This window comes from Thunnus maccoyii, chromosome 22 (genome assembly GCF_910596095.1).
Source record: "Thunnus maccoyii chromosome 22, fThuMac1.1, whole genome shotgun sequence".
Lineage (NCBI taxonomy): Eukaryota > Metazoa > Chordata > Actinopteri > Scombriformes > Scombridae > Thunnus > Thunnus maccoyii.
The window spans coordinates 241,013-265,156 of NC_056554.1; the positions used below are offsets into that span (position 1 = coordinate 241,013).

The following is a 24,144-nucleotide window of genomic DNA, read 5'->3' on the forward strand; positions in this document are numbered from 1 at the left end:
ATATCAGTCAGAGGGACCAAACCACTACTTTTACTGCAATACTTTAATTACATCAAGCTCATAATACTTATGTACTTTTACTCTAGTAGGATTTTAAATGCAGGACTTTTAGTTGTAATGGAGTATTTTACTACAGTAAAGGATCAGAGAACTTGTTGGAGGGGGGTCAGATGCAGTTGTTGCCTTGAGGGGGCCTACTCTGTTTTTCTCCTGCATGTCCGTCAAAACGCTTTTATTTTGCAAGTGTCCGGAAGTGTTGTACATACACACTCTCTCCTTGTCAGAAGTGTGTCTGCACAGCCCGTCTGTCTTGGCCGTCAGCAGAATAAGCGTTGGAGCTTTCGCTGCACAGACAGAGAATTCCCTGAAAGAATAAAGTAGCTCTCCGCAGCGCACAGGCTGATCCGGGCTCCGGGTTAGGGTCCGGGTCTATGGCCTGATCTGTACCGGCGGCAGATAGGCTGCAGCTGAAGCCTCCGAGATGCTCCGAGCTCTCTGCAGCTGCTCAATAACGCCGTCACCGATACCGGCCCGGGGACACAGCTATGCTTTTCCGACGGAGAGCCAGGTAACGTTAGCTAGCTAGCACGAGCTGTCAGAGAGGGAGAAAAGGGAGGAGATGGAGATCCAAAGAGTGTTTGCACAGATTGGGATGCAGTGATTGTGGGAATGAACGGTGGCGCTGAGTGGTGATCCTGTAGGGAAACAGAAGGTGTGGGTGGAGGGCTCGTTCAGCCGCAAAGGCCTTTCTCTCACATTTATTCAATCCATCTGCGAGGACGATTCTCGTCTTTAACTCTCTCTCTCTCTCTCTCTCTCTCTCTCTCTCTCTCTCTCTCTCTCTCTCTCTCTCTCTCTCTCTCTCTGTCTCTCTCTCTCTCTCTCTCTGTGTGTGTGTGTGTGTGTGTGTGTGTATGTATGTGTGTGTGTAAGTGAGAGCTGTATTATGTATCTTTGTGTCTGTATTGGTAGACTGTGGGTGGTGGCCACTGCTGTCTTCTCTGTGTATTACCGCTCCTATTGTATATTCATACTACACATCTGCTTTTGGAACTGTTATGTAACAATTTGAACTCTGCTGTCCATATGTTTAGAACATATGATTCATATAATACTGATAGTAATGATAAGAGGGAGAGACCTCAGAGAATGTTTTCAGAGGGAGCCTGTGTGTCCTTCATACTGTTTGGTTCTGTATGGACCCTGATGACACATCGCCACACCATCTCCACACTTTACTGTATATATACTATATATATATATATATATATATATATATATATATATATATATATATATATATATATATATATATATATATATATATGTACACTTCACTTTTCCAGCAGTTGGGGAAACAACAGACGTGACTTTTCATGGTCTTGACAAGCTGCAGCATTTATTAACTGACATACTGTAGTCTGTACTGTACATTTAACGCCAGACTGACAACTTACTGCTAACCTTTTCCTCTGCTCTGCTCGCATTCACCGTTATTTTTCTGTCACTCGCTCTCTCGCTCAACCACTCACTCGCTTACGCTCTGCCCTATTCCTTAAAAGGAGTTACGCTACCTTCAGTTTCCCAGGCAACGACACAGACGTTAACTTAAGTTTCTGCTCAAGCTGCTCCCAAACGCTATTGATTTGCGAATGAATGGATATTTGGCGTTATTTTTGACATTTAAAAATATATGTTTTGGCCTGGCGGGGGTTCTCTGCCAGGTCTGTACTATTATAGGGGAAACACTGCTATAAAATGTAAGAATCTGCAGAAAGAAACAGCCCATCACAGTTTCTCTCGAGCCCAGGGACATGTCTTCAGATTGACAGTGTTGTCTGACCACCAGTCCAAAACCCAAACATGATCTAAAACACAGAAATGCAGCAAATATTCACATTGTAGAGGCTGAAAACAGAGATTAGTTGTTTTTTTTTTTTGTTGCTTGTGGATTAGGGACGTGCATCTCCATCACTGCGATATGCATCACGATACATTGCCAGTGATCCAATACATTAATAGATACATATCGCGATATACCAGTCTTGACGATAACCATGATATTTAAAAAATGAAATATTGATATCATGTTAATAATACACAATAATACACATTATTACATGATAATATCATGTAAATAATCCAGCACCTCCTAAATCATTTCCATTTATTTCCGTTCTTGCTTTGTCCCCCCCCAGTGCCCCACCCACACTTTTTTTTATCAGTTCATCTGGTTGCCTTCTCACTATCCATTAAGTGTATTGTTCTTTTTGTTTGCTTTTGTACAGTAATTGTTACAGAGTCTCCATCTCCCTACACTCGTATTTTGAGTGTAATTCATTTGCCAGAAAAGAGACAAAACACACAGCAAACAAAGTTAAACATAAATTTGACTTTCTAAAAATTTTCTATAGATATTGCATTAATATTGTTATCAGAATTCTTTTGGCCACGATAATTGTCCAGTGAAAATCTAATATCGTAACAGCCCTGATATGAAGCAGCTACCACTGCAATACAATACGATTCACCCATAGACCATGAAAAAATATAGACGTTGTGACCATCGCTAAACTGTCACCATCTTGCATTTGACCATGGCCATCTTTGATTTTTGGAGCCAGAAGTGACCATATTTGGACGAGGGGGTGGAGCTGACCCTAGTGCTAGCTGCTAGCTTGGTTAGCACTGTGCATTTACAGTCTATGGTTAACTGTGATAATGCTAATGTAAATGCTGATTTTCGCCAGCGAAAAATAGGCATAAAACCATTAAAACAAAATGTACTTACCGGAAAAATTGAACAGCAGACTCCTTAGAGGGTCTTTTATCACAACCAAACTCTGAACAAGACTTTTTTAGGCGACCAAAATGTTACAATTAACTTTCATGAACTGAAAACACTCTGTGAAATAGCAACAGTTATGCCTATACTCTGTGAATCTGGGGTTACGCCATGGTAACGTTTCGTAATTAACATTGTTGCCATGGTAGCGACTTGTTAATCACAAGGTAACACGCCGTAGAGCATACCTTGCTTTATTGTCTGTTTTACTCTAAATGGGACCATCATTTACAAAAAGAACATCATGCTCACCATAAACTCATTAGGAAAGTGTTTCTTGGGGTAATAAATCAAGTGAGAAGTAGGGTCATTTTCTCATAGACCTCTATACAAACAGACTTCTTTTTGCAACCAGTGGAGTTGCCTCCTGCTGGCCATTAGAAAGAATGCAGGTTTAAGGCACTTCCACATTGGCTTCACTTTTCAGACCAGCAGCGACCCACTTGGATTCACCCCTATTGCAATGCAAACAGGCCTTTTCAAAGATGTTAGAAATGATGTACCACAAGTTCATCCTGAATTGTATCCGGTGCACACTTTTTTAATCGGGGCAATCGCATCATGAACGTTTATGCTGGTCCACTGACATGAATCGGTGAATCTTCCCATCCCTATTTTTATTATTGTATTATTTTTCACTTAATTATTCGGTGTAAAATATGAAAAAAATGCAAATTATCAGCACAAGTTAACAGACCTCAGATGTTTTGTCTGAACAACATAAAAAGCATTCACATCCCAGCGGCAACAAACAGGCATTTATCACATCTGAGAGGCTGGAAGAACCTGCAGATCATATTACTCAGTCAAATGTTGTGCATTTCTTGTGAAAAGGTTCTCGAATTAAATATCTAGCATGCTTCCCATATGAAAAAAACTGAATGGATAATCTGGTTTTTGTTACTTTTGCTGTACAAAGCCTTTGACAGTTTTAGGCTCCTTTCATACAGATAATCTGATTGGAGCTTAATTTCTTACCAGTACGTCTGAAGCATTTTAAAGAGTACAGTCTAGACCTGCCCTATGTGAAGAGCCCTATGTGCCTTGAGATAACTTCTGATGTGATTTGGCGCTATATAAATAAAATTGACTTAAGTTGAAGCAAATTTACTGACTAGAAAGCTTCAAAACATCATAAATGTACTTTAGAAGGTGAATGAATGAGACAAGGTTGTGTGTAACTGTTTAAAGTTATGAATGTGTAACAATCCAGCAGCGTGACCAAGCAGAGTGCTCACACTCACTGCATTTATTGGTACTGTAAATTTACATTGTGGTATGCAAATGTACAAATGTGTTCACAGCCGTCTGTCACGTGAGTTGTTTAGAGGGGAAATGTCTCTTTGGTGGAACTGCAAACAACCTATAGACATCTGAAACATGACACAAATACACACTGATTTTTTTGTAAGAGGTCATAAGCCAAAAAGTTAGGGAACCACTGCTTTAATCTTTAACAATGCAGTTTGATTTATAATCTTATTATTATGCTATTTCATGAAAAACTTTCATCTGAAAAGTAACTAAAGCTGTCCAACAAATGTAGTGGAGTACAAAGTACAACATTTCCCTCTGAAATGTAGTGGAGTGGAAGTATAAAATGGAAATATTCAAGTACAAGTACCACAAAATTGTACTTAAGTACAGTACTTGAGTACATGTACTTAGTAACTTTCCACCACTGGGTAGAAGATACAGTTTGTGATATTGTTATGATGCTCAACTACACAGCATGGACAGGATCAATGTTTCGCTAATTGTCTCAGCATCTTAATATGGTGCTATAGAGGTGGGCAATTTGAATATCTGTCTGTCAGAGTGCATTTTTTGCAATAGTGATATAAATCATGATCCAATACAATAACCAGACTGGAATGTCTGATTTGGGTTATTCCAGTGAATTAAATACCCCATAAATCCTGTAAATTCAACATTACTGTAAAGTGGACTGACAGCATTGCAGTGACCTATCCCCTGTTTACATACAGGCTGTTTTTTGTCTTTCTTGAGCCTGAAGCTAGTGGAAATGTTTACATACTCTGTTCTGATTGGACCTGTTGCCACTATATTGCAACACATCATAGTAGTTCATATCCGGAGTGATCTTGTGGTATTAAAGGAATAACTATTATTCAGTATGACAGGGCATGTTTATCTCTTCGAATCAAAAATATGTTTTCAGTTAATGAGGATTTCACAGTGGGACAGATTTTTTTAAATGTAACTCGTTTATTTTGACATGAGAGCTGTCAAAAACTTCAAAATTTTGTCACGATTCATCTATATAGAGAGATCATCAGTGATCATGTTCAATTGCTGTTCACCCGTACACCTGAGGGTGCCTCTAAACTCCCGAAATGAGCTCCTAGCTGTTTTAAAAATATCTTGTGTGGTTTGGCTGCTATATTAAAAGGGAGGTGATGCTGTTTTATTACATCACCAGACTTCAAGTAACATGTTAGAAAACAGACCTCTGAGTCTTCATCCTTTTTTGATTTCTTGCGTATTCCCTGTTCATGTATAGAAGAAATGACAGTATATATACAGCAGGTCCTGTTTTCAGGCTGCTTTCCTCCCTGCGATGATGATGATGATGATGATGATGATGATGATGCCTTAGTCATGTTTGTTTTATGACTCATTCCAACCTCTCCCTCTCTCTACCCCCCCCCCCCCCCCCCCATTCCACTCTTTGTCCATCTCTACATCTCTTTTTTACATGACATCATTTGCATGGTCCCTCATGCATGCCTTTTGTCCATCCACCCCTCATTCCACTCTGCTTCTTATTCTACTCCCTTCTTCTATTCTTGTCTCACTCTGTCTGTCCCACCCTCTCTCTCACCTTCTGTCCTTCCTCTTTCATGCTCTCTCCATCTGCCTGCCTCCCCCACCTCCACCTCTCCTCCCAGGATGTTGCGATGGCTGGTGTGTGGTCGGTTGGGTCCAGTTTGGATGTGGAAAGCACTGCTGCTCTTTGTGGCCATTGTTTTTGCAGGCCAGCTGCTCGGAGTCATCTTCAACAAGAGGTATCTGATTTCATGTTGTTGATTGAATTATTAAAGTCTGTCAAAATAGGTGTTATTTTCATAGTTTTGTCCATCCTTTCTATCTGTAATAACATTATACTCACCAAGTTAATAGGAGAGAACACAAAACATCACCAAAACAAAATCTGATGGGTCAAGAAACTCAAGCAGTTGGCTTGAAACAAACTGACAATTTATCCTGAGTTTTGCCTCTCAGGCAACGTGGGCCTACATACTGCTTCTGATTGCTGGAGCTTGTTAAAGTACCCTGTGAACAACTAAAAAGCTCCATCTGATTTGTGTTTTTGGGAAAATCTTAATTAACTTTATATATTTCAATGCAACAATGTGTAATTATATAGTATATATTTTATAAGATATTTTTAAAATATGCTAGAATGTTAAAGGCACTGCTGCATTTATTAACTGACACTGTAGTCTGTACTGTACATTTACTGCCAGACTGACAACTCGTTCTCGTTGTAGTATTATACAGCAAGCACTGCACCAAAACTTGGTCATAACAAGGAAGTAGACAGAGACAACTGGTGCTCTTTTGTATGTGCACAACTATTAACCTGAGTTGAGTTTTTCAGCTTGCAGCTGTCTGCTCATCATGTAACTGTGGTGACCACAGCAACCACACTGAGGAACTGAGGAGAACAACACAGAAACTAAATGTACCAGTCATACCCTTAATCACTCCTCAAAAGATACAAATATATCAATGTTAAAAACAGGCCTTGAGCAACATCAAAGTCAGATTATGTTAATGATATTAGTTAATATGCTGTTAACTGTGTGTTATTCTTAACACTATATCTAATTTAAGCTATAACCTGGAGTAGATGGATGAAGTGTAGCTGGTAGTTGTGGCAGCAGAGTTGTGCACACACAGTGGTGGTAGCTGCTCACTATTCAACAACTATTCAACTGTATCAACAGTTCAGTGTCTACACTGTGGTGTTTCTTTTTACACAACTGCTAGATTTACATGTATGGCATTTATTTTATCTAAGTAAAGACAGAAAGAATCAGAATCAAATTTATTTGCCAAGTAGCATGGAATTCAGTGTGGTCCAGATGTCAACAGAAAAAGCAATAAACAGGAACATTAAACAATAAACATAAACACAAACATAAAAGTGTAAGAGAGTGACAGTCATTTACAATGATTCTGTGTAGTTGGGGTGGATGATGTGCATGCATATTAACATGATAAAAACTGTGTGCAACAAAAGCAGAATACAAATAGACGTATAAATACCAATGTAGAAAAATAAATACATATAAATTTGAGTGTAAATAAACTATGTATGTATATTAACACAATATATACTGTATGTAAAGTTAACAGTTAAAAAATAAAATGTATATACACAGTGTAGGACAGACAAAGAGTATATACAGTATACACAACATGAATTTGAATGAGATATGGAGTTTAGGTGGAGTTGCTGTTTGCAGTCGTTTATTGTCCTTGTTAAAGATGGCTATTACCTGGGGAAAGAAACTGTGGAGGTGGCAGGTGGTCCTGGTTCTGGGGGCTCTCTGATTTTCAGAGGGGAATTTTCGGAAGAGGGACTGGCAGGGGTAAGAGGGATCAGACATGATCTTACCCACTCTCTTTCTGACCTGGGAGTTGTAAATGTTGTAATGTTCAGGTGCCTGAGTTTGTTGAGGAGGACATGTCGGACTCATGTCGGCTGCATGTCATCATTCAACCGCTGGTTGTCAAGATGGTATCCACCAAACGACGTGGGCTTCATAGACAATTGGTGGACTTCCTGGTTGAGTTTATTAGTAGAGTTAGTAGAGTTTATTAGTAGACCAAAACCATGACAACCCAGAGCTGAGATCATAAGGCAGAGCTGCAGTCCTACACACAGTTACCCACCCAAAAACAAACAGAAACTGTGTCTGCCACCTGACCACTTAAAAATAAATTAAATATAAAGTAAACAGAAGAGGAGTTATTCATAAAAATCTGATAACAACACACCACCACTGCAATAGTACAACAAGATAGGAGAATTAAATGTGGACTCTTAAACATTAGATCTGTCATCTAAACCCGTATTAATAATAGATCTAATCTCAGATTATCATGGCGTTGCAGGTATTTTCAAGAGGATTGAGGATTTTCAGTCACGATTTAGAGCGCATCATAGCACAGAGACAGCACTGGTGAAAGTTACAAGTGACCTCCTAATTGCATTGGACAAATGCCTTCTCTCTATACTTGTCTTGTAAGATCTTAGTGCTGCATTTAAGACCACTGACCATCACATCGTATTACTGAGACTTGGACAATGAATTGGCATTAAAGGAACTGCATTAAGCTGGTTAGAGTCCTATTTATCAGATCGATTTCAGTTTGTACACGTTGATGATGAATCCTCCATGCACACAAAAGTTAGACATGGAGTTCAACAAGGGCCTGTGCTTGGACCAATGCTATTCACCTTATATATGCTTCCTTTAGGTAATATTATTTTGGAGCACTCCATGAATTTTCATTGTTATGTAGATGATACCCAATTATATTTATCAATGAAGCCAGATGAAACCAATCAGGTAACTAAACTCCAAGCATTCTTTACAGACCTGGATGACCTGCAATTTTCTGCTACTAAACTCAGACAAAATTGAAGTTACTGTGCTTGGCCCTAAACACCTTAGAAACACATTATCTAATGATATAGCTACTCTGGATGGCATTACCCTGGCCTCCAGCACCACTGTAAGGAATTTGGGACTTATCTTTGATCAGGATATGTCCTTCAACTCCCACATAAAACAAATCTCTAGGACTGCCTTTTTTCACCAAGGCAATATTGCAAAAATCTGGCACATCCAGTCTCAAAAAATACAGAAAAACTAGACCACAAATCTGTTACTTCTAGGCTTGATTATTGCAATTCCTTATTATCAGGCTGCCCTAACAAGTCTCTAAAGACTCTCCAGCTGGTCCAGAATGCAGCTGCATGTGTACTGACAAAAACTAGTAAAAGATCATATTTCCCACTTTAGCTTCACTGCACTGGCTCCCTGTGAATCCAGAATAGAATTTAAAATCCTCATCTACAAAGCCCTTAAAGGTCAGGCACCATCATATCTTAAAGAGCTCATAGCACCCTATTACCCCACTAGAACACTGCGCTCCCAAAATGCAGGCTTACTTGTGGTTCCTACAGTCTCCAAAAGTAGAATGGGAGGCAGAGCCTTCAACTATCAGGCTTCTCTCCTGTGGAACCATCTTCAAGTTTCGGTCTGGGAGGCAGACACCCTCTCTAAGTTTAAGAGTAGGTTTAAAACTTTGCTTTTTGATAAAGCTTATAGTTAGGGCTGGCCAAGGCTTGCCTTGGACCAGCCCCTAGTTATGCTTCATAGGCCTAGACTGCTGGGGGACTTCCCATGATGCACTGAGCTCCTCTCTCCTCCTCCCCCTCTCCATCTGTACGCATTCATGTACCATTAGTTCATGTTACTAACTTTGCTTCCTCCTCAGAGTTTTTGTGCTTTCTCATTTCACAGGTTTCTATGGTTCATGGTCATGGACCGCCTGGTTATGGATCACAAGCTTCTGTGGGTCATGGTTGCAGACCCCATGCTGCAGTGGTCCTGCTTGACGCCCATGCCTGCTATTTTAATTATTATTAGTCATATGTCTATTATTGTTATTGTTGTTTTTATTATTTTTGTTGCTCTGATTCTCTGTCTTTCTCTCCCCTCTCCCCATCCCTCTTTCTCTCTCAACACAACCGGTCAATGCAGATGACGCCCATCAGAGCCTGGTTCTGATTGAGGTTTCTTCCCGTTAAAGGGGAGATTTTTCCTTGCCGCTGTTGCCAAGTGCTTGCTCATGAGGGAATAATGGGTCTCTGTAAAATAAAGACTACAGTCTAGACCTGCTCTATGTGAAAAGTGCCCTGAGATAACTTCTGTTGTGATTTGGTGCTATATAAATAAAATTGACTTGGCTTGACATCAGTGATGACAGTATTAAAAGCAGAGCTGAAATCCACAACCAGGATCCGGGCATAGATGTGGGGGTTGTCCAGGTGCTGTAGAACATGGTGCATGGCCAGACTGATCGTGTCTTCTACTGACCTGTTGGCTCTATAGGTGAATTGCATGGGGTCCTGAAAGGGGTCGGTTATGGATTGACCTGCTACAGGATGAGTCTTTCAAAGCACTTTATGATTCTGGAGGTTAATCCTAATAGTCTCTACTCATTTAGGCTGGAGACAGACTGTTTTTTGAGGACTGGGATGATTGTGGTGGTCTTAATGCAGGCAGGCATAATGCACTGGGTCAGGGACTGATTGAAGACATCAGCCAGGGTTGGGGACAGCTGATCAGTACAGTGCCTGAGTGTTACCAGTGACACGGTCTTGGCAGGCTGCCTTCCTTGTCTTTTTTCTTTTGAGAATCCTGCTGACTTGAAGGCTGGTGATTGTGATAGAAGGGAGGCCAAGATGTCACAGATTGATTGTAGATGGTTTGGGGAATTGTGGAAGAGGTGAAATGTATGACTTAAGGAGTCGGTATACAGGAGCTGTACAGGGCCATTTCTGTAACTTTCAGCATTCATACCCACTCCACACTGTGATTGGCCAGCTGTGCAGATGTGAGAAAGTTGTCGGGGTTGGAAGTCGTCTCTCTAGCTCTCTTTTTTCTGTCACTTTTCATGTGAAAATATGAATATTTTCAAACTGTCTGTTAATATGCACTGTTATCCCTGTATTTAAACTATATCATGTTTCCCCCCTCTCTATGACGGCAGAGTTTGTTTTCATATTCATCTGCTGAAGAGGGAAAGTTTCCTCTGTGCTCATCTAATATCTCAGTTTAACATGTGTACCTACAAGCATGATTTATGACATCACAACTAGTTTGGAGCCAGTCATGGTCCAGTATTCTACTAACAGAAGTGTGATGTAGAAACCTCAAGCCTCCAGTGCACATACACTGAATGGACTTTACAGTGAAATAGGAGACATCTTGTGTCCAACAGTTAAACTTTTGAAATGAAAAATATTTCTATATATTCATAGATTCAGGATTTTTAATGAGGCAGAAGGAGTAGCTGTAATTCTAATCATTGCTAACTCGGTACAGTACCAGTCAAAAGTTTGGATACACTTTCCCATTCCCTTGAATGAGAACGTGTGTCCAAACTTTTGACTGGTACTGTAAATGAACTTTTGTGGAAAAATCACATCAGTTATTCAAAGCAGTGCATTCTTATGCCTTAAAACATGTCTGGGGGGAATCTTCAAATGATCAATTGATGATCAAAAAAAATGTTTATATTAATTAATTTTCAGTTGAGCCACAAATTGATTAATTGCAGTAGTCTCTACCATCTCAGACCTGCAGACATATTCTGTTTGGAGGTGAAATGACAAGTTGCTTGTATAGCCCTGCATAGTGTGCAGATTATTGTTGTCTGCTATGGAGCAAACCATGTCCTCACTGTGAATGAAGCAGATGCTTCTTAACAGATTTACTCATAGTTTGCTCCTAAATCTCTTCGTCTGCACTTCAGTTTTTCTCAGCATACAGTTTAATTTAAGATCAAAGGGACAGTGCCTATATTGTGCACTTTATGAGATGTGACAATTCTATTTTCTCAGTTTACTGTAGCATAAGCAAAAGCAAAATTCATACCTTCCACATGTAGTCACTACAAAGGCATCACAGGAAGTGTAGTAAGATGTATAGTAATGCCCACATAAGTGCTGACAGCAGTCAGTCTCATCATAGAGCACAAGTGGCACATTGGTTTAATATTCAGCACATAAAGCAAACATGAAATGTTAACTGTGTTTATGGACTCAAAACCTTTGCAAATACACAAAATCTTGGCTAAGAAAACATTTTCTTATTTTGCTGCCAAATTTAGACATTCCTGCACTACCCGGAGGTCACTGTGAATGTCTATATCGCAGTTAATGTAATTTCAAATGTGTATTGTTCCTATCAACATCCAAGTCATAATTATGACAGGGGAACGTTTTTTTTTTCTAGTTTATCTAACTTGGTGCTTAATAATAAAGAAGTGCCTGAAAACCAAATGTCGATGCCTCTTGTCAGCCAAAGTCCATCATTCCAGGGTTGTTCAAGTCAAATTGAATGGATATAGTAATATATTGTAAATACACTGTATCTTTAACCCTCACAACCAACTCAGTAATTACACACAACTGTCTTGAGTTGTCTGATGACATGACTGCTCAGTGTTATAGCTTCTAGTGGCACTTTAGTCCACTAACTATTACCAATCCTCTGTTGAAAATTGTTAGTATTCCCTTTTAATGGCTAACATGATCAGTGGTGTAGCAAGAGTTTTATAGTGTTGTTGCAGTGCTAAGTCTCTCCAGTCCCAGGGCCTTCAGATGAACAAGTTTTTCTGTGTTCTACAGAGCTGTGAGGGAAAAGTTCAGTTCAGTATATCAGGCTGCTTTGTCTTCAGAGACACATCCTCTCATTACTGATTCACATATCGTCACCTTCCTAAAATAATGGCCCAAGTCATTTTTTGACAAAATCGTCTCCTCATGATGCTGGCCACCTCTGGTAAAATCGCCCAAATCCTCAGTTGAACAGATCATGTGGTTCTACCCCTATCGTATAATAGCCTCTGTCAAGAGTGTGACTAAATCGTCAAATGGCGTAGTTATTTAGTCTTTTTATTCAGTCTTTTTAGTCAGCATTTTAGTCAGCAAAATAGCTAAGTTCATGACGCTAGCATTTAGCAAAGAGTGGAAAGGCTCCAGAATCTGTGGCTGTTACAAGTGATAGGCTTTCTGTTGACTCTTTTCTGCCTTTTAAACAATATTTAATCTACAGTTTTGAATACGGTATATTAATCTAACAGCTAGAAATGATGTGTATAACTAAAAAATTACTTTTGTGTTTTTATTTAATGAAAATTTCACTTGAACATAATATTAGTAATCATAACATCATTTGACCAATATTATAGTATGTCTGTTATGCAGTGTCTATAGGCAGCTTGTGCACTCCTAGGGGTGCATGCACACCATGATGATTTTTTTGTGTTTTCTGAGAAACCTGAAAAAATGAGTTGAAAAAAATGGCCATTATTTTAGGAAGATGACAATATTTCTCTGCTCCTGCTTCTAGTGTGCTCTAGTGCCACTAATACAAACACAGCAGTGGAGAAGTACTCAGATCCTTTACTTAGGTAAAAGTACTAATACAGCAATGTAAAAATACTGCATTACAAGTAAAAATACTGCATGAAAAATCCTATTTAAGTAAAAGTATTAGCAGTATTGAAGTAAAAGTAGTGGTTTGGTCCCTCTGACTGATGTATTATTATATATCACATTAGATTATTAATCTATTAAAAAGATTAATCTATTAAAATTATTAAAACATTAAAAAGTATAGGTGTGTAAGCAGCATGTTACTGTTTTAGCTGCTGAAGATAAAACTAGTTTGAACTACTTTTATATACTATTAGCTAGTTTAGTCCGGTGGTTCCCAACCTAGGGGTTGGGCCCCTCCAAAGGGTCATCAGATAAATCTGAGGGGTTGTGAGATGATTAATGGGACAGGAAAGAAGAAAAAACAAAGTTCTGGTACACAAATCTGTTTTCAGTTTTTCTCTAATCTTTAGTTTAGAGGTAAAAATAACTATTTGGTGGAGCTGTTAACAACTCATAGACATCTGAAATGTGACCCTGACTACACACTGTTTTTTGTAAGACATCAAAAGCCAAAAAGGTTGGAAACCACTGGTTTCATCTTTAACAATGCGTTGTCTTTTGAAAGCTTGTTATATTATCCATTGTATCAAATCTTCATCTGGAAAGTAACTAAAGCTGTGAAATAAATGTAGAGGAGTAGAAAGTACAATATTTCCCTCTGAAATGTAGTGGACTGGAAGTATAAAGCAGCATCAAATGGAAAAACTCAAGTAATGTACAAGTATCTCAAAATTGTACTTAAGTGCAGTACTTGAGTAAATGTACTTAGTTACTTTCCACCGCTGAATGCACACAGTCACAGCTGGGTATCCAAACCAAACGTGTCCATAGTATTAAAACTCTCAAGTATCGAAAAAGGGCATCACATGTTTGGTGAGATTCATGATCTTGTTGACTTATTCTCGAACAGCCCCTGATTTAATCAGGATTTTGCTAATTCAAGATACTACTTTGTTTAAGCAAAGATTTTGTACAACCATTTTGATGATTTTAAGATGTTAAGATAACATAGAGCACCGACACATTTAAGAAGTTTGGGTTTTGTAATTCAATATTTTTAATTTAACCATTACTTTGCTCCCAAAGTAAGGTATCAACCAATAACACTAAAACACTGTTACCCATTCTAACCATACCCTCTTTCTGAGTTTTTCAACCTAAACATCGTGAAAATACTAAAGTCAGTTATTAACCTGAAGTAGACTCATGTCTAAGGAATAAGTTTAACAAAAATGGTGTTACTGTTTTCAAGTCAAAGCTATTCTCTCAAAGATACCAGTACACCCACATCCAGGGCCTCTACAAAGCTTACCATCTAACTCATTCACTGTATCCTATAAACATCTGGGTCCAAGGGCCCTAAGGGAGGTTCAGGTTGCAGTCTCTCTGCCTGTTGAGAGCATTCATGTGGTGTTGTTCACAGCCAGAGCATAAAAACAGGCTTCTGTTGCATGCACACCGACCTAAAAGAAAACTGTATTTTTTATGCTGACACGATTTTGAGGCCCTTAATGAGACTTTTAATGAGAAACATCTGCAGGATGTGTTGAGTTTCATGTCCTTCACAGGGAAATTGAGCAGAAAACAAATACAGAAAGAGTCCTTATACTTATTCACCATATTACTATCATGTTAGCACCATTGACTGTATGTACTGTATATATGGACATCATCACAGCTCTAAAAGTGAAGCAAAAACATATCCATCGCCCCTGGTGGCTGGCTGCGGTATGGTCATAAATCTGGCCCCCTCTATGTTAGCAGATGTGATGTGTGAAACTAAAACAATCAAAGTACACGTCAAATAAATATATTTTTCCCAAAGATGCTTTCTGTCATTTAAGGTCATCCTTATCACGCTGATGTTTGTTCAAATAGTAATTTTTCTGATAAGTTCGTTTTTAATAAGTTATTTGACAATATATAAAAAGGGGTGTGACATCATGATTGACAGCTGTGACAGCTCCAAACCTCCATCAGGCCGTGGTACGATTGAGGTGGCGTGTCCCGCAAGCCGTCATCCCCAAGTATATCCATCTGCAGCCACAGCAGAACGTGAAGGAATTTGAAGGAAGTTGAACTTCCAAATATAGTTTGTGGGCTAGTAGGGGGTTGTCCACTAATCGGAAAATTGGCAGTTCAATTCCCGGCTCCTCCACTCCGCATGTTGAAGTGTCCTTGGGCAAGATACTGAACCCCAAATTGCTCCTGATGGCTGTGCCATCAGTGTGTGAATGTGTGTGAATGGTTAGTTTCCTCTGTTGGGCAGGTTGGGACCTTGCATGGTAGCCCCTGTACCAATTCAGCGTATGAATGTGTGTGTGAATGGGTGCTATACAAGTACAGTCCATTTACCATTCATCAGTCGACAAAACTTGACCGCTTTCTTGTGGTTAGCACTGTCCCCTAAATACACGCAGAAAGAAGTTATGGGGGTCAAACCTGCTGGTCATCTGGAGCCTTTCTGTATGAAGTTTATATCTTCTCCCTGTGTCTGCGTGGGTCTCCTCCAGGTGCTTGGGTGCCCTCCCACAGCCCAAAGGCAAGCAGTTAGGTTAACTGGAGACTGTGGTAGACCGATGACATGTCCATTGCATACCTGCCCCTCACCCAGTGTGAGCTGGGATTGACTCCAGCTCCCAGTGAGTGATTTGCAGACTTTGTTTTGCTCTGGCTTTAGCCTCTCAGGCCCATGGTGGAAGTTGTTGGGGGTGCCTGTGAGGAGGCCTGCAGACACTACTCAGGGCTGAAAAGAAGTCTTCTTGTGTCTTTTGGTGAAGAAAAAAAAAGTTTTTATTTAAAGATAATTCTCCTAAAAACAAGGCTAGAACTGATCAGCCAAATTATGATCATCAGTCAAAGACAATGCAGTAAAAGACAGGATGGAAGTAAAACATTTATTGAGTTTAAAGCTTAATGATTGACATTTTAAGTAGTAGTTTGAAACTTTAGTAAAATGTTTTTATATATCATCATAACATTATTTATCATAAATTACCATGAAATTATAGGTGATTTTAGGATTGGTTTATTACAATGCAGCAATTTTGGTATACTACCATTATTATGAAAAGCTTGATAAACAATTTGATCGTAATTTGTAATTTGCTAGATGACACGCATTTGTATAAATGGGGTTTATATAAATTGAGGTTTGAACACAAAGGTAAAATTTTCCTTCCATCTGTCCCCCAGCAGTGTCCAGCCAGCTGCTCGCTCCATCTTCTCGTCCCCTGATGCTCAGGGGCCTTCTCTGGGCTCCTGTCAGCCCCACACCCACATCATGTTCCTCAAGACCCACAAGACAGCCAGCAGCACTGTGCTCAACATGCTGTACCGCTTTGGAGAGGAGCGCAACCTCTACTTTGCCCTACCACTGGGCTACCAGCTGGGCTACCCGCTGCCCTTCAACGCTCACAGGGTCAAAGGTTACCGAGGTCCCAGAGCCATGGAGTTCCACATCATGGGCAATCACATGAGATTTAATAAGCCAGAGGTGAGTTAATCAGAAGAGAAGAGGGGGTAGGGGGGATATAAGCTTGACACAATGATGATGGGATATTCTGTAGTCATGTGGATACACTGCAGCTACACAAATTGTGCCAAGGGCTCAATGGGGAAAAAAGAAAACGCCAGAGAGAGAGAGAGCATGAGGGAGAGTGTGCTGGTTCTGTGGGGCTGTCATCTTTCTCACATAAAGTAGAAGTATCCAAATGCTTCAAATAACTGTATATTTAGCAGCAGTAATCCTGCAGACAACAGCCAGAGAGGAACTGGGGCCGGTTTCATTAAAACTGCAACATGCAAGCTGTGACTTGCAACATGAGATTATTTCCTCTTGCGTAAATTTTTACATGTTTAATCATGTCAAAAGAAACACCGCTTTCTTCACATCCTTGTCAAATTTAAACGCTCATTTGAATTACAATTATAATGCCCTAATCTGAATTAATTTGGAGTTTACATATAATACTGAAATTAACAAAAAAATAAATATATAATTAAAACAAACTTTATACAAACAAAATTTATATTCTGTTCACCATATTTTCATCACCATGGCTGGCAATTTATTTAAAAGGCTTTTTAGATTTTATGATTTTGCCTGTAGTCTATATTATTCTCTCCTTTCTATCTCTGTGACTGTCACATGACTGCCTCCCATCACAGAGCGCTTTGCTTTAGAAAGATGTTTTTTAGCATCTAACTTGACGTCAAATCATTCCCTCTTTATTTTTCTGTCACAGCGAAGAGCTGCTCTGATGATGTTAGCTGGATTCACATTTTCTATTTGTTTTAGGTCTTCTACTGTCTCTCCTAAATTTGTTCTGTGTTTGTCTTCTGATTTCTAAAAGCAGGACTCGAAGCTGTGCAGTGTTTTTACCTTTTGAGAGCTTTTTTGTGATTGAAACTTGCCCACAAACGGAGTGGATCACAGAGCCTTATATGGCAATTTTAGGGGGGTGGATTATGCTTTTTGTGATCACATCCCACGAACACGCACCTCCTCATGAAAAGGTGGCATTCATCAGGCTGACACAAGTGATTTTATGACAAGTCCAAGCAGTTAGGAGAGTTTGTTGAATCCCACGCAGGATTTTCCTGTTTTCCTCCCATCGCATTGTGCAAGAAGAAATATAGGAGAAAAATGAGAAAACATTCATGCAAAGGCCCAAATATTCCATTATTTGTTCCATAAATCATTATAGTTCATTAATCTCTGTTTACTACATGATTCTTGTGATAGGGGTGGATGTTGGTGGGCCAGTCATAGTCCCACTCTACCACTTCACTGTAATACAAAATGAGGAATCTGATAAATAATGAAGACTAGTCGGATCATGCACTGAGCAGCTTTTAATTGCTTGGAGATTGTTTTGCAACCTGACAGTGGTTTGGCAGCCTCACATTTCAGTTTCAGCAGCATAACATAGCAAGAATGTTGTTTTAATAACAAAAAATAATGGAGGACAAGATGACAACGATGAGTGCCTGACATCCCTAGGATGTCATCATGATATAGTCCATTGTTTAATTGCTGACAGTGAGTGACTTTTATGTTTATCAAGAATTAAATTGTTGTAAAAACTTAATATTCACCGGTTTTTAGATTAATTTTTGCATGAAAGGGGAAAGGGGATTTTGAATAACATAATACATGTTATGTTTTCTATTCATAGCTTCATTCCACACACTGTGTATTTATGTACTTCCACAAATACATAGATACATAAAATTATAGGGTTAAGTCTTCCTTTCCTTCATGCTCCAGAAAAGGGGTAGCCAAATACGATGAATTTACCAACTATAATTACTAAATTTCCCTATAATAATAATTGTTCTTTTCTACCGTCAATACATTCTGAATTGAGCAAGTGTGAGAGAGGGGATCATAAGTCTTCTAATGAAGCAATATTAAATGTCTTTGGATAAAGGTTAGGAAAGTAATAATATTGTATTACTTTGATGGCACACCTGCTGTCTCAGCACGCCAAAAAGTGATGATATGTGAACTGACAAACTCACCTCCTCAACAGGTATTGTACGTTAGTGGTGTAAATTCCTGAATTAATTTGCAGTTTATCAAATTACTATAACTAACTGACCTAGTCAACCTGGGACTTGTGGGGCCACTGTAATGCTGATAAAATACTTAGTCCATTTATCATGAAATATCTGGTCGATAAGGTGGTTAAATGATGGGTTTTAATGTAGAGCAGCATTTGCAGTTTTTACACTTATTGCTCTTGAGCACATCATTAAAGGTCCAAAAATCCTTTAGATTTTCATTATACTGTGATTCAATGTATTTACATTCTGTTATTGTCTGTCTGTACCGTAATTTCCATTCAAAATTACTACAGGATTCAAATTGCACACCCACACACAAGAGATTCACAGAAACATGCTGCTCAAGGTGTGTTTGCTGATCCCACATCCCAGAATTGCTGATCCCAGTGGTCAATGCTTGTGTCGTAGCAGCTACTTAACTGATGGACCTGGGACTAAGCAAGCATGGACACCTTGGCAATCCTAGCACAAGGCATGTCAAAAGCAATAGGGAAAAGCAAAAACAATAAGAGAAAGAAAGAACAATGGAAAAGGAAAAGCAAAAACAACAGGGAAAAGAATTAAGAAAAATAAAGGGATAAAAGTAAACAAAGCTATATAAAAGTAAATACATAAACAAATAATAAGTAGGCACATAAATGTGAAAATATGTGAAAATGCTTATAATTATTCTTTTATATTTTGTTATTTCTCTTTATATTTACCAATTAATTCATTCATTTATTTATTTCTCTTTATATTTACACATTTATTTTCTTATTATTTCACAGATATGTGAATGAAAATGTCTCATTTCAGGAATTGTATATTACTACTGTTTGCAAAAGAGTTTGTCTTCTTCTGTCTGTTAGGTGGAGAAGGTGATGCCTGCAGACACGTTCTACTTCTCCATCATCAGAGACCCGGTTGCTCTGGCTGAGTCCTCCTTTGCCTATTACAAAGAAGTGGCACCTGCCTTTCGGAAAGCCAAAGGCTTGGGCGATTTTGCTGATGACCCCAGGAAATACTATGATCCTCGTCTCCGCAACAACCACTATGCACGCAACCTGCTGTGGTTTGACTTTGGCATGGACCACAATGCTAACTTCTCAGTGGCTCTGGCTCAGCGTGGTGAGGCCATGATCCACCAGGCTTTTAAGCTGATTCTGATATCAGAGTACTTTGACCAGTCCATGATCCTGCTGAGACACGCCCTCTGCTGGCCGCTGGATGCTGTTGTCTCATTTAGTCTCAACGCTCGGCAGCAGAAGCCCAGCAGCATAGGAGGGATGAGTGGGAGCTGGATGGGCAAAGCGGCAGCAGTGGCTGGTGTCAACGTTAGAGGTGGACGCTCACAAGCCAAGACACCGCCCAATCTGTCACTAACGGAGGAACAGCGGGAGAAGCTGCGGCAGTGGAATGCCTTAGACTGGTATTTATACAAAGCCTTTAACCGGACCTTCTGGGAGGAAATTGACAGGTTCGGTCACACCCAGATGGAGCAGGAAGTGGCTCTTCTCAGGATGCGACGGGACGATCTGGCCCGGGTTTGTCTGAGGGATGGCGGGAAGCCTGTGGAGGCCCACCGGATCCGAGACAAAACCATCCGGCCATTCCAGAGCGGATTAGTGAAGATCCTTGGCTATGAGCTCCAGCCAGGGCTGGACAACACCACCAGGATGGCCTGTCTGAGGATGATCAGACCTGAGATCCAGTACAAAGATGTACTGGATGTTAAACAGTTCCCACGGGCTCAGCCGATCCAAGCCCAGCCAGGCCAACAGAGCCAGGGACTCATGATAGCAGCCGGTGGCTCTTTTCTGAGACAAGACTCGTCCAGGACAGGAGGAGAGAGGCAGGTGGGGGTAGAGGGAGGGGGGAGGACGGTGGAGAAGGGGGAGAGAGACTGGGATGGAAGCCATTTAATGAGGAACAACCAGACTTTGATACGAGTGCAAGAAAAAGGAAGGTTGAGATAGTTTGAGGTGAGTCTTGTCCCTAAATATGGTACCTTTGACTAATGAAACTGAAAACTGAGCCGAGAAAACAAAAAGCTCCTCCTTTGCACTTCCACTTTTTGGTCATTTGCTTGTTTTCTTAAAAACTGTCTCTGCTTTTAGTTAGTGTAATTCTCGTGGACTTGCCCTTTGACCTCTGAGCGCCTGGGATGCTTTCATGGCTGCAGTAACAAGCTGAAAGATGATGGTAGGTTTTGTGTCATAAAGTGAGAGGACCACTTTGTTTTTGGTATGGTAAAACACTCCTGAAGTGTTGGCAGGTGCTACTGCTGCAGTTTATTACACAGTGATGTGTGACGGTGGGCACACAAGCCTGTTTTATTCCTGGTTCACGAGTACTATAAGAGTTCCACTTTTCATGTTGACATTGGTGCACATGCTTGAAACTTCTCAAATTAAAGATACTTATAGTCACAGTTTGTGTCTCTCATGCAGTCCAAGTCACACAATCAAGCATCTGATTTTCTTTAAGCTAATCTTTGAAAACACAGGCCTTTAAAAAGAGAACCCATGTTTTAAAGGTATTACCATAATCCTCAGACTCTGGATAAATAAATATTTTGTCTGCTGCACAACAAAAAAAGATTTAAAAATGTTTTTTCTTAATCAAAACAGAGTTGATAGCCAGAAATGTCACATGTTCCAGCTCAATTAGTACAACATGTACAAAAGTTTTAAAAAGTATTTATTCAGTCATCCTTTTTTTTTTAGAAATTGTTGTTCCTTTGAGTCACTTCATATTTAATACAAAATAATGCATTAATAATACTTTATACATAATATACTTTAATTGCTTTACACTATACACTATACACTAAGGGGCGGTGTTAGTGAGACAAACAGCAGACAAACATAAGACAGACACACAAGACACACTGATATCTTAGGGCAGGGAGTTCCAAGACAGAGTTTATCTTGTATATACTGTATAAAATGAGCAAAGAGGTGTGCTATTTCTAGGGCTGTACCGAATGTTTTGAAGCTTTGTTCGTTGCCATGATATTTGAACAGCAAAATCAGTAATCAAATATTTGTGTATATATATATATATATATATATATATAGTTTTTCCCTGGTGGTGGGGCCCGATAAGAAGAGAGGTGAAAAGAGAGAGAGTAGAGACGGAGGCAGCGAAGGCAGCGAGGGAGAGTGAGTCACAGTGCAGATGCCTCCTCCTTCTCCATGATTTTTTATCATAAAGAACATTTTTTCTTTCATAAGGTCAGAGGAGTCTTTGAGATGATCGCAAGTGTTTAAGCACCTTCTGGGTTTTTCAAAGATTGTCGGGCATTTTTCAGAACAGCACACACTCAGCTATGTGACTAATGCCATGGTAACACTTAACCTTGCGAGGCAGCTGGATTCATGAGATCACGTGAGAATCCATCTCGTCAGGTGGTTCAAGTGTGCTTGTGGCTGAACCAACAGTTCAGACAGTTCGGACCAATCACTGTCCTATGTGAAACTACTGGCAGCTATGGGTGTGGTTTAGGAGTGATGACAGTGAGAAGTTAGTGTGATGAACAGTGATAGCCAGTGATAGTTCATCCAATCACCTGCCAAGTTTTTTTTTTTTTTTTTTTTTTTAAAGTGCCTGCCCTTTTCTGAACAGTTTCCAAGGATGACTTCTCAGAAGGTTCTGTGTAACAAACCATTTGGCACGTCAGGTTATGGTAACACATGAGTGGCACAAACTGGGGTTAGAGTATGTATACTGCATTAATGTTCCATTGCTGATATGTTCTGTAAACTCAGCATTGGCTGGTACTTGCAGGATAAAGGTACTCTTGTAAACAAACTTAGTTCAGCTTCAAAGTCAGTATTGAGCCCCCACTAGTCTGAACAGCTTGTTGAATATCTCTTAATAATACAAGAGGGGAAAACCATCTGAGGCCTACTTCTGTTCTCAGCTGCTTGATATTTTCTAGGAGACTGGTAAATGACATTCCTTCCTTCCACTATCTGATAAAGTAGATGGAATGTATCCACATGCAGAGCTGTTCCCATGGAGATCCACTTCTTTGTTATGATGTCAGGTATTAAAAATACAGTTCATCAATGTGGGCTGAAAGTACATCTCAAAGCAGCTGCATCTTCAAGAAATTTTGTCCTCAACTCCCCAGAGTTCCTCCCAGATCACTGAGTGAGTAAACAAAATCACAAAGCGTATCTTTGAACTTGAGCCTAGTTAAGATAACTTTGTTAATGCTCACAGGGCAAACTAGACAGACACAGCAGATGACATACAGTACTAACACAGAAAATGACTTTTTTCTGTTATTGTTGTTCAAGGAGCTTAAAAAAACAATATAAATACAATTGATTAACTTGTAAATAAAAGCAGATCATAAGTGATGCGCTAAAATTAAGACCAATAAAACATACAAAACATGGAACTAATTATGTCAAAAATACAACCCATATTTTTAACATAATTTAAACTTAAAACAAGCAAATGCCACCTGTCATTCTTAAATTTCACAGCTTTGGGCACATAAAAGCTTCAAAAGAGCTGGGTACTTGTAACTGATAACTAAGCACACCTTTGACATGCTCACCTGAAATTAAATCAGATCTGCAAGTAACGATTATCTTCCTAATCAATTAATCAATTAATTATTTGGTCTATAAAACATCAGAAAACTGTGAAATGCACAATTTCTTGTTTTGTCTAACAGTCCAAAGGCCATGAATATTCAGTTTACTGTAATGTTAAGACAAGGAAAAACAGCAATTTATCACATTTGAGAAGCTAGAATTACTTGAAAAATGATTTAATCAGTTATCAAAATTGTTGCAGATACATTTTTTGCCAATAAACTAATCAAGTAATTGACAAATTGATCAGTGACTACATTTCGAGAGATAGTCAGAAGTGCTGTAACAAATGAGACCATGGTTGAAATGTTGGGCATCACTGTCTCAGACTGGTGGTGCTGTTAGTCCTGATGTTCCTCCAATTGAATACAATTTCTTTGATTCCTGCTCTCCACCTCCACCCTGCTTTCTTCAGCTTGGAGTAGGAAACTGAATCTCCACCATCTCTGGAATGCAGCGTTAGATGTGTTTATCTGAGCGAGTCATGTGTTCTATTATAGGGATCTGTTTATGCGCCCTGAGTGGTGCCGCTTCCTTGTCATGGTGCTGAGGATATTTAGTCATTAACATCCTGCTGCGTGATGTTTCCAGTGGAATCTAATCATCTTTGTTTACGACATATATAACAAAACAACATCTCTCCCCTTTCGTATCTCTATCCATAGTCATGTGCACCTACAATCCAATAACACAGTTCTGTAATTTGTGTGCAAACAATGTGTGTGCATGCTGACACTGTCTGGCTGCTTTTTCAAGACAGCTTTTGTTGAGAGCTCAGTCTTTGTGCAAAAACAAATATAAAAATATAACACATATGTGAGTCACAAAGTCGCACTGGTTGACTGCATTTTTGAAGCATT

The 24,144-nt window shown here is 39.5% G+C and overlaps 1 protein-coding gene across 4 annotated transcripts in view; it reads left to right on the forward strand.

Moving 5' to 3' along the window:
• The first annotated feature begins 282 nt into the window (after nt 1–282).
• The window catches only part of gal3st4 (galactose-3-O-sulfotransferase 4), a 29,745-nt gene continuing 5,883 nt past the window's right edge, over nt 283–24,144 (forward strand). The window contains exons 1-5 of one of the 4 annotated variants that reach the window (XM_042401423.1): nt 283–568; nt 5,758–5,874; nt 16,314–16,614; nt 19,541–20,653; nt 20,789–21,714. In XM_042401423.1, coding sequence (XP_042257357.1) covers nt 546–568; nt 5,758–5,874; nt 16,314–16,614; nt 19,541–20,647 — 1,548 coding nt within the window. In that variant the 5' untranslated portion in view covers nt 283–545 and the 3' untranslated portion in view covers nt 20,648–20,653; nt 20,789–21,714. Of the gene's footprint in view, nt 569–5,757; nt 5,875–16,313; nt 16,615–19,540; nt 21,715–24,144 lie in introns of those variants that run through there. The other 3 variants (XR_006093541.1, XM_042401424.1, XM_042401422.1) reach the window with 3 other exon arrangements.